The following is a 12,671-nucleotide window of genomic DNA, read 5'->3' as shown; positions in this document are numbered from 1 at the left end:
ACAAGCTCTAAGATAAATTATAATAATTTTTTTAAAGAAAAACTGAATATAAGGAAATATGCCGCAGCAGCCAGTCTACTGACAACTTACTGTCAAACCGACAAGCCCAAAAAATTACTTAGAACGCTGTGCTTGACTAAAAACAATCAGAAATTCACTACACAATGAGAAATATATCTTTTTGGGTCATTTTCCAAATTTAAGTGGATGTGTCTGAGTAGAATGTTCTATCAATTTCTTGACAGTTCAGGGCATTATTATTACTGGTAAAATGTGAATAATAGCACTCAGTATTACTATTGATCAATAAAACCACCCAAAGTCAAGAGATCTAAAGTTAGAAAAAATTTGGTACTGTGCTGGGTCCAGCCCGACTGATCATTGCTAACAATAAATTGCAGTAAGAAATAAGTTTTGAAAAGCGAAAATGCCCTCAAGATAGAATGTTATTGTATTTTTATTGGCTCTCTATGTGACATTAAGTTTTTCCCTGGGTTCTACATAGGCACAATGGGCTTGTTTGGAATCTACCCAATTTATGGTGCTGTGGTATTGCACAGGTTTTGCAACCTGACACTCCATTCCCGAGTGGGGAAATGTTTTTACTTAATGTTTTAAGAGTGGCTTAAGATGAATAGAAAGACATTGCTGTTATTGTATGTTAGATTGAGTAACTAAGTATGTTGTGCAAGTAATTCATATTATTACTGTAGATAATATGCACAGCAAGCAAAAATGTGTGTGTTTCATTTTAGCAATCACAGTAACTGAGTTGCGTCCATGCATTGTTACCAACTAATTTTTTTTAAGTTTTTGTATGCAGTGCAGCAGCGATATGTGACTGAATAAGAAACTATAACATAGACCATATTTACAAATATTGAGTTACATTATTTGTTTATATTAGTGAGCAGAAAGTTATGCAGCCTAAAAGAAAATTGAGAGTTCAAAAAGCCATGATCGGAAGATTGAGGCAAACTACCAAAAATGCCAGAGCTGTATACTGTTAAAAGAAATTGGTGTTTGAAAATTATAATGATGACTTATGCCCGAGCCCTCAACTTACTCAAGAAGCTGCCAAATTAAACTGGCAGCAAGGTCTTCTTGTTGTTGAGGCTTTTGTAATATCGCATTAAACTTGACGTCTGAATAAATTTACTCCGTTTGGTGACTAAGCAACGACCATTCTATGGTACTTGACTAGTTGAATTTTTTAGTATCAAGCATGGTGGCTGTTGTTGTTTTAAATACAAATTTATTGATTCCTACGTTAAAGTTTAACATACTATACAATATGTAGGTTCTAACTACAATTTTTTTTGTTTTATACAGATTTTTGTTTTATTGTACAGATTATAGCAGACTCTTAGTTGATCTATAAGTGATAGCAACATCCCAAATTATATGTAAGCCATGGTACCTCTGCATTGATATGTAAGTTATAGCAACCTCCTAAATGATATATAAATAGCAGCAGCCTCCTAATTAATATATAATTCATTGCAGCCTCCTAACTGATATATAAATAGTAGCTACCAGCTATATGAAATTCAAATTATAGTAAACTCTTATGTGATCTATAAGTCATAGCAGCATCCTAAATTCTATGTAACTCATAGCAACCTCTGCAATGATATGTAAGTTATCTCAACCTCCTAAATGATGTAAAAATAGCAGCAGCCTCCTAGTTTATATATAATTCATTGCAGCCTACTAAATGATATATAGATAATATCTATCAGCTATGGAAAATTCAAATTATAGCAAGGTCTTAGATGATCTATAAGTGATAGCAACATCCTAAATTATATGTAACCCATAGCAGCCTCTGCAATGATATGTAAGTTATAGCAACCTCCTAATTGATATATGAATAGCAGCAGCCTCCTAATTAATATATAATTCATAGCAGCCTCTTAACTGATATATAAATAGTAGCTACCAACTATATGAAATTCAAATTGTAGTAAACTCTTATGTGATCTATAAGTCATAGCAACATCCTAAATTCTATGTAAGTCATAGCAACCTCTGCAATGATATGTAAGATATAGCAACCTCCTAAATGATATATAAATATCAGCAGCCTCCTAATTAATATATAATTCATAGCAGCCTCTTAACTGATATATAAATAGTACTGTAGCTACCAACTATATGAAATTCAAATTATAGCAGACTCTTAGTTGATCTATAAGTGATAGCAACATCCCAAGTTATGTGTAACACATGGCACCTCTGCAATGATATGTGAATTATAGCAACCTCTTAAATGATATACAAATAGCACCAGCTTTCTAAGTACTATATAATTCATTGCAGCCTCCTAACTGATATATAAATAGTAGCTACCAACTATATGAAATTCAAATTGTAGTAAACTCTTATGTGATCTATAAGTCATAGCAACATCCTAAATTCTATGTAACTCATAGCAACCTCTGCAATGATATGTAAGATATAGCAACCTCCTAAATGATATATAAATAGCAGCAGCCTCCTAATTAATATATAATTCATAGCAGCCTGCTAACTGATATATAAATAACTGCTATCATCTATGGAAAATTCAAATTATAGCAAGGTCTTAGGTGATCTATAAGTCATAGCAACATCCTAAATTCTATGTAACCCATAGCAACCTCTGCAATAATATGTAAGTTATAGCAACCTCCTAAATGATATATAAATAGCAGCAGCCTCCTAATTAATATATAATTCATAGCAGCCTCCTAACTGATATATAAATAGTAGCTATAAACTATGAAAATTCAAATTATAGCAAGGTCTTAGGTGATCTATAAGTGATAGCATCATCCTAAATTATATGTAACTTATAGCAGCCTCTGCAATGATATGTAAGTTATAGCAACCTCCTAAATGATATATAAATATCAGCAGCCTCCTAATTAATATGTAACTCATAGCAGTCTCCTAACTGATATAGAAATAATAGCTATCAACGATGGAAAATTCAAAATATAGCAAGGTCTTAGGTGATCTATAAGTGATAGCATCATCCTAAATTATATGAAACTCATAGCAGCCTCTGCAATGATATGTAAGTTATAGCAACCTCCTAAATGATATATAAATATCAGCAGCCTCTTAATTAATATATAATCCATAGCAGCCTCCTAACTGATATATAAATAATAGCTATCAACTATGGAAAATTCAAAATATAGCAAGGTCTTAGGTGATCTATAAGTGATAGCATCATCCTAAATTATATGTAACTTATAGCAGCCTCTGCAATGATATGTAAGTTATAGCAACCTCCTAAATGATATATAAATATCAGCAGCCTCCTAATTAATATATAATCCATAGCAGCCTCCTAACTGATATATAAATAATAGCTATCAACTATGGAAAATTCAAATTATAGCAAGGTCTTAGGTGATCTACAAGTGATGGCAACATCCTAAATTATATGTAACTCATAGCAGCCTCTGCAATGATATGTAAGTTATAGCAACCTCCTAAATGATATATAAATATCAGCAGCCTCCTAATTAATATATAATCCATAGCAGCCTCCTAACTGATATATAAATAATAGCTATCAACTATGGAAAATTCAAATTATAGCAAGGTCTTAGGTGATCTATAAGTGATAGCAACATCCTAAATTATATGTAACTCATAGCAGCCTCTGCAATAATATGTAAGTTATAGCAACCTCCTAAATGATATATAAATATCAGCTGCCTCCTAATTAATATATAATCCATAGCAGCCTCCTAACTGATATATAGATAATTGCTACCAACTATGTGAAATTCAAATTATATCAATTTCTCAAATGATCTATAAGTTATAGCAACATACTTTATTATATGTAAATCAGAGCAGCTTCTAAAAGAAACAAGTTATAGCAAACTCCTAAATGATATAAGCTACGGCATCTTACTAAAGGGTATGTAAGCTATGCCATGCTATGTAATGTTTCCATTGTAACTATTACATAAGTTACAATGGTAACATTCTAATTTATGTGTAATTTGTAGCAATCTGCTAACTGGTAATCATTATTTTTGCTTACTCATTGAGGTATGAATTATTTTACCTTCAAATTGATATGTAATTTACAACAACCATCTAGACATTTTCCAAGCTTTGACAGTTTTTCTAGTATGCATATATACAAAGTATGATAAGGCGATGAATATATATTGTATGATACCATATTCTCCTAAAATTTCCATAAAAATATATAATAATTAGGAGGTGAATAAATATATATATATCTACAATGTAGATAAATTAGACCATATAGGAGGCTTACCCATATATATTTGCGTTAACTCCTAATCCCTTATATTCCGCAACCTCCTAACTGGTATATATTTATTCAACTCCTAACTCGGAAATATGGGTATATATATATATATATATATATATATATATATATATATATATATATATATATAATGCTCAATCTGTATTCATGCTTTCCAAGCCCAAGTTTGAATAAAGTGCATTATTAAAAGTCAATAACAATGTCTGATATAGTGTACATAATTCCAGTGAGTTCTCTGTTATCTAGCATCCAAACTTCAGTTTTAACAAGTTTAAGTATTTCTCAATTATTGCTAGTTTTCCTCACTACCGTACAGAGCAGTTCCGCTATATAAACTATTATTGATTTGTTATTGTTAGCTATTTATTAATTTATTTTTATTAGATTTTGTTACAGCCAGGTTGAATTCATGATCTTTAGATCTATGCCATTTTCACTTCATTGATAGCTAAAAATAAAAAAGCATATTCTATTTAGCTATTTCCAGAAAATACTGCTTTAGCTGATCCTTCAGCACAAAATAACATCATTAATTCTAAAAGATACTACTAGACTATTTCCAATGATAACTACAGTATGTTATTATTTCAGCTTTTATCTGCTTGTTCCTTTTAGTTTCTGCCATGTCATATATCTACCACCAGAAGCGCCTGATCTTTGCTGGGAATCTGAACAATCGTGTCCACCAGGTTCTAATGCTGAATTGGTAAACTTATGTGAAACAGCACCTGCCAACTACATTAACATCTCAACAACTAAAAATGTATATAGGAACCAGTTTTGTGCTTTGTGTAATGGAGAAACTCTTTACTCATACAGTCAACCTGAACTTACAAACAGTACATTTGCTGTTCAATTTAAATGGAAACTTAAAAAACTTTCAACTTACTTGAACGAAGGAAAAGAAAGAGACATTTTTGCAATACTGCAACCAACTTTGTGGAACAATGATTCCAACTTTTCCATTTTTACCTTTACCAGTTTTATTAGCGACATGGATCTAACCTGCTTTCTATTTGCACAAACCAAAGAAAACTTTTGCGAAGAGCTGTTAACATTTACTGTGGAAAACTCTCAGCAAAATAACTCCGAACCTGTCTGGAACCTTCGATCTTTGTCATGTTTCAGTCCTTTCCGCAAAATCTGTGATCAATTTTTAATTAGTGCTACTTCTGATTGCTCTCTTCCTGGTTGTGGAGTAAACTCTGTCCTAGATTTCCATACACTACAATGTATCAACTTGACCACATTTGTAATTGGTAACGAATCAGTACTAGAGAATAATGACTTACCTTGGCACTCACATTCCATCTGTGCCTATCAAAGTCAATGTAAGTCAGTTGAACTAGGACTACTACAAACTCATGAACTCAACTGTTTCTGTGATGAACAGTGTATCTACTACAATGATTGCTGTGAAGATTCACCATATCAGGCTACAGCAGAGACCAAGTTACCAGACAATACATTTCATTGTAAGGAAGATGTTTCAGAGTTGAAGGAAAAATACAATCCTAGTGATATACCATGGGGAATAATGGAAGTAAACCGATGCCCTAGTGGATATGAAAATGATGAAATTAGAACGCAATGCGAAAGCGATCTTTCTGGAAAATTGAACCTAGAGAGTATACCTGTTACAGATCTTTCAACTGGCATCAGGTGAGCTTCAGAGTTTTTTGGCAATTTTACACACTGTTCAGAAGTGTTCTATTTTTGAGAACAAGTGGAGAATGCAGTAAATGATTGCATTGACTTTTCTAATCACTTGAGTGTGCATGCAAGTAGTGTTTTTTGTAGACCATTATTTGTAACTTGTAAAAGTTCTTCGCTACTTAAAAATTGTTTTCAACACTGCTAAACTAAATGCCAGAAGTAAAGCTGCGAACTTTTTTTAAAAATATAATTAGAAAAAATATTGTACAATATTCAATGACTGACCATTTTTATCAGACAGAACACTTTTATGCGTGTAACAAGGCCACACACTTTGTAGTGGTATTTCTTGAATAATCTAGTTAGAGAAAAAGCTCTGATATATGAAAAGTATTAAAAGTAGCCAATTAATGTCACTGGGTATCCAAGTAAAGCAGCTTATTATTTTGGCATGCTTGCAAACCATGAAAACCAACATGACAGGTAACCAGTGAAATTTTCTAAATCTGTAAAAATTATTATTTTTGGTTCACGAAGTATGAAGCTTTCAATTTGAAAACAATTTTTATGTATATTTACATGTATATGCTAATTTTGTCACTATGACTTATAAAGAGTATATTCTATCAGTTTTAATTTCAATTAAATCGAAGCCAAGCTAGAATGAATAATACGGGCGTGTAAATGGCTCAGAAATGTAAGGCGACAGACATGTTCCATAGTGGACCAATGAAGATCACTAGCATCTGTTAGCAGATGCCACATAATGGTTTCTTAAAAACTAGTGTTAACCCATGATTAATTTAAAAGAAAAGGTTTAAATATTTTTTTGGAAATCAGGGTTGCCACTTAGTGAGTTTATTATTGTGTAAGTTCTGCAATGAGTGATAAAATATTTTTTATTTTATAATTAACCACTAATCGGTAACACTATCTAAATGTACTTTTTGTTGTTGCAGATATTCGAATTGGTACTGTGCACAATGTCATGACATCAGAAGTGTCCAGTTCTGGAAAATAGATGTTGGTTGCTTTGGGGCGGCTAATGATAACTGCTCATACCTCATGAGTTCAATTCTCAGTTTTGACAAAAACTTTCTTGACATCCTTCGAAATGACGCAACTCTAGATACACTTCAAAATGCATTTGAGTCTCACAGGTGAGAAAGCTGAAGCAAATTTTTTAGATTAAGGTTTAATTTGGAAAATATAGAAGATGTACCACATACACTTTTTGAAGGAAAACACATTAACTGCTTCTGCAGAATACTTGTCGTGAACAGTTCAAAATTCGGATCCTAATTGGGCTTTTGTCTAAACACGAGGAGTCAGTAAATATTGCTTTCAAAACAAGCATTTATAGATATCTTTTACGAAGGCAATTTATATACATATCTATATATATATTAGATGAATGCTATAAATGTACATTTTTGTGTTTATATATTTATATGTTTATATGTATTCATATAAATTTTTTATATTTATTGTATATCGATATTGCCTATTATATATTTATTTATGTATATGTATTACATATTTATATGTATTATACATTCATTTTTATTATATATTTATATGTATACTATATACTTGTATAGGTTATTTAGTCAAATATATTATATATTTGTATATGTATCATATATTCATAAAGATATTACATATATATTGTATATTTACGTATGTTTTATATTTATATATTACATGTATTATATTTATATGCATTGTATATAGTATATACTTATATTTATACATTTATGCTATATATAATGAATATATAACATATATAATATTATATAGCATAAAAAATATTATATGTACATACATATAATACATATGCATGTAGCATGCAACGTATATTTATAATACTTTATATCATATAAATATTATATGTAATATATGTATTAAACAGACATTATAAACAAATCTCAGTATTTGTTTTTTTTTTCTTTTCATCCCCATGTCATAACTGAGGCCAATGGCATAAATGTTGCACAGCCTAAAGGAAAGTGCAAAATATTGGTGACAATAGCATCTCTTTAATCATGAAAAAATCAAATCTTTTCTTTTCAAAGTTCTGCCAGGTTAGTCGAAAAATACAGCGCCACTTTCTATTTGAATTTCACCTCTAATAAAACATCGTTATAGGAGAAGGCTTAAATGATACAACCCCATGGCATTCATATAGAGGCTTAACGGTGTATATAGTTTATACATACTAATATATAAATGTATATATAAACATATATATGAAAATATATATTTTATATATGCATATATACATGTACATGTATATATATCATAAAACCTCTACACCAATGACATCAATGGCTTTATCTTTCAACCTTTTTCTTTTAATGGTGTTTTATTAAAGGTGATGATCGAATAAAAGGTGCTGCTGTATCTTTTGGCTAGCTCGTTAGAATTTTGAGTAGGTCACTTTCACTTTATTATGGGCAAACTGATGCTAATGTCACTTATGTTTAGAACTTCCTTTTGGGCCGAATAACATTAATGCCATTGGCCTCAACGCTTTTATCAATCCATTTTTTATAAACATTGGAGTATCAGCCCAAAATAAACAAAGAGCTACCATTAGCCAGATACAGTTATTAATTATTTTGAAAGTTTTGATTTCAAAATTTAATAGAAAAAAACATAAAGCTTTGAAGCTAGAATTCAAACTTTGATACGCCAAAACAATGGCTGTCATTACATCATAGGGTGTCTCTGAAGAGTATTCTCATCCTTCATAAAAACACTTCAAATTTTTTTGATCAGGCTACATTCCGATGATTGAGACAATCAATCTTGTCAGGTATAGTATCAATAAAAAATGGCAACTACTACATCCACAACAAAAGATTTAATTGTAATATGCAACCGAGTTATTATTGGTACCATTTTGTGAATACTTTTCTGTATTTAGATTTGTAAAGATCAAATAATGGCAAAGTGGTGGCGTTCAATTAATAAGTGGCAAGGTATTTTTCAACCATTCTTCTATATTTTGTTTTATTAGATAGGGCATTACAACAAAAGTGGCATTCATATAAAGTTTTTTGGTAAATATAACTAATTTTTTGTATCGTTAGCTACATATTAACACTTTTTAAATATGTATTATGTATTGGATACCAATGTCAAAACACAAAATATAAGCTTTTGTATTCATTATACTTCTGAAGCATAGTTTGGTCTTTATGCTTTAAACTTTGCAAAGAGAATTTGTAAAACTTCAGGTGCAGAGTGAAGCAGTATCTTCCACCAGCTAGAGCAACGGATGTCCGGAGATGTAACTACGATGCTGAGGAATATATATCCACCTGTCCTCCACATACTAAAGACTGGGTGATTTCTGATAAGTGTGAGAATTCTCCAGCTTCTTTCGTCTTTGAAGGAGGGACACTTGGTCAGCTTATTAGCCAAGGGTATTCCTTTCCAATAGCTTACTTGTCTACTACCTATGTGGATGCTGGTTCTGTATCTTTTTTAAAGCATTGGCAGAATGTTAAATATAGAAACAGTTATTGTGCTAGTTGTCATGGTATGGCCTGGTTGGGCTGCCATACTAAACGCAGCTTTGAGATCTCTAATGAAGATCGTGACTTATACATGCAATATGAGTCAGAGGTAAATAAGTTTCTTCTTGTGTACAGAATAGACTTGAATGAGAGATCTTGTAGACTAGATTCAGACTCAGCTCTACTTTACAGTGACTACACAACGGGTTGGGACACATGTACCACTATTAGTTCACAACTTAAACAATGTGACTGTCAGTCTATTTTAAACTTAGAAACTGGTGACTGTCTCCCACTACCTTACTACAGCAATGCCAACTGCTTAAACAGCAAATATAGTGCAGAAACCTTTGAGTTGTCCTCCTATGCAATCAAGAGTTGTGAAGAGAATTTTACTTACACACCTTTGCCAGCAGAACTTGCTCAAAATCAATGTTTTGCGTGTTCTACTAATTCGTCAGAGTGTGTTTCTGTAACTGCATATGCTTTTTTTAACAATAGCCCAACAGTTTTATTTGCTAGTATACATTGTGCCTACAGAACTATGGCACGATGCAATCAGCCGTTGAATGGCAAGTGCATTACTTCAATTTTTGGACAAGGTGTGAGCTCAGGCGTATCTATCTCTATCAGAGGCCCTAAAGTGTCTTTGTTAAATGCTGTGGCAATCTCTTACATTCCTAGCAAGTTTGACTTTTCTATTCAGCTGAATGAAGTAGCCATTGATGGATTTGAGGAAGTTTTTGCCACTTTTACAGACAAACCTCTCTCTACTTGTTCTGAATATTCCTTGGTCAACCAGTCTCAACAAGAGTGGTTGGTATGCAATGGTGACAATCTATATGATGTCAACAATGACAATGTCTACATAGATTTTATTTTGAGAGGGGCTGAGCTGAGAATCTGTACTGACCATGTAGAAGCTGAATTTACTTTATACGCATATAACTATGTATTTTCAGCTTTATCTGTGATGTCAATCATAGGTTACTCGGTTTATTATTTCGTCAAGGCTAAGAGGTCTGTTACAGGGAACTTTGTGATCAGCTCTCTCATTACTCTTTCTGCTGCTCTGATCTGTTACTGCCTTGTCTACACAGGCTCATATATTGGTTGTAGAGTTATTGCTACACTGAATCAGTATCTGTTAATCAGTGTTCAAGTCTGGACTAATGCCATTGGTATTTGGATGGTAAGAGGTATAAGTAGCCTGAGGAGAGCGAGTGATTCAGGGGTGAAAACTTATATTGGTTATGCTGCCTACACTTGGCTGACTCCAGTAGTGTTTGTGATCTTAGCATATGCTCTCCACTCAGCAAAGGTAGACATATTTTATCCTGTATTTACTGATAATATTTGCCTTATATCCAGTGGTTGGACTCGTCTTCTCTTGTTCACAGGTCCCATATATTTCTATATTTTGTTAAACGCAGTGCTGTGTATATCTGCAACCATCAAGGTTATTAAAGCTGGTACTAGTATCACAGCTAATGATAAAAAGAAAACACAGAAAAAGATAATAGCTGTAATAAAACTTCAGGTAGTTTTCGGCTTCCACTGGGTTCTCTTGTTATTCAATGCAAGTCCTGCAGTAAATGCAGATGCAGTATATGTGATATTAAATGTCTTTCTTACTCTGCAAGGAGTCATTCTTGTCCTCGTGCAGTTTGTGACTCTAAAAAACATGAACAAATTAAAATCAGCAGTTGCTTCTCTGTCTGCAAGTTCATCTATGACCAAAGAAGTATCTGCTACAACTGTCACCCTACCTGAAAGTTTTGCATCGTCTTCTATAGAGCTAACCACTTCTAATTGAACCAAAACTTAGGAAGTTCAATATTGATTTTGCATAATATATAATACTTTTGCATACTTTCACCTGAGTTTTCTTTTTTATTGTAAATTATAAGTTGATGAGCAATCCTTATTGTTTACTTCATGTTGCGTCAAAGATTACTTCTATTATTTTGGAATTTAGAGCTAGTTCTACTATTTTTTTTATTTCAAGATAATATCTTAAATGCAATAATATTATTATTGCATTGTCTTTACCAATATTTTTCTACATTTTAATTTTATTATATAATATCGAAAGCTTATTCTGTGAGCTAATATATTTGCTAAACCACCATGACCTAATTTATGTATCATTCAAAATGTTGTTGACACTGCTCAATGTTGCAAGGCCTGATAAAATGTAAGACTTATTTCTGTTAAAGTGGATACAACTTGCCTTCTATTTAAAGCATAAAGTTTTTCATAACACTTTAATGCTAGATAAAGTGCTGATTTGTTCCTGTAACAATGTTTAGCTATTTTAAAAATAAAGCAATCAATCGAAAAAGCAAACTTTATCTTAATAAAAACAGACATAAAAAGAAACCATGTTGTTCATTCTCATATAACTGTACATAAAATACAAACGACTATTTCTAATTTTACCTATCTTTACCTGCAACTTATTATTGAAAGACTTGAAAGCATTTGGCAGCATACTTCGTGTTAGTAAGTCAGCACAAATTACTTGTGCAAATTTATATTAAGAAACAAAAGATAAATAACTATTTCTAGTTTTAATAGATATTTGAACATCAAATTCACTTGTAGTTGCTGTAACAAAACCTTCCAAACAGAAATCTAAAAGCATTATAAATGGGTTCAATACAACTTTACACAGAATTTAAATAACATTATTTTGCAAAATAAACAAGCAAACATCCTTAGCAGAAACGATAATGTCATCTTGCTTGAAAGTTTGATGTTTAAATGTACAGATATAAACACATTGTCTACCAATTTACTCTATAAAGCGTCGTTTTTAACAATGACGGAAGCAGGAAAATTTTTAAGTAAGTTGACAGTTTTTAAGTTTATAAAAACACCTGTTTTACATGCAACAAGGCATTTAGGCAGAGGCTGCAAGCACTGAACACCCATTAACTGTGTAAATCATGTGAATAAAGCTTGCTTGCCAATCTGCTTTAGTCACTATGAAACCACGAGTAAGAAAGAAAACTTACTACTACTCTAGCCACAAAAAAAACTATTAAAAAAGAAAAAAACAGCCAACATTTTTGTTGGAATAGTCGACCAAAATACATCTACAGATGACTTTGATTAGAATTAGTTTAAGTTGAAATAACTTGCATGATGAGATTTCAATAACCATGTAAGCTGATCAGCAG

The 12,671-nt window shown here is 31.9% G+C and overlaps 1 protein-coding gene across 1 annotated transcript; it reads left to right on the top strand.

Moving 5' to 3' along the window:
- The first annotated feature begins 5,284 nt into the window (after positions 1-5,284).
- LOC137408422 (uncharacterized) lies at positions 5,285-11,458 on the top strand. Its single transcript, XM_068094949.1, has 3 exons — positions 5,285-5,968; positions 6,922-7,122; positions 9,205-11,458. Exons 1-3 carry the CDS (start codon positions 5,301-5,303, stop codon positions 11,300-11,302), a joined length of 2,967 nt encoding a protein of 988 aa, XP_067951050.1. The 5' UTR covers positions 5,285-5,300; the 3' UTR covers positions 11,303-11,458.
- Positions 11,459-12,671: the final 1,213 nt, after the last annotated feature.

Source organism: Watersipora subatra, chromosome 11 (assembly GCF_963576615.1).
Source record: "Watersipora subatra chromosome 11, tzWatSuba1.1, whole genome shotgun sequence".
NCBI classification, from domain to species: Eukaryota; Metazoa; Bryozoa; class Gymnolaemata; order Cheilostomatida; family Watersiporidae; genus Watersipora; species Watersipora subatra.
Note: the sequence above shows the minus strand (reverse complement) of the source record. Positions and strands in the feature narration are given on the sequence as shown.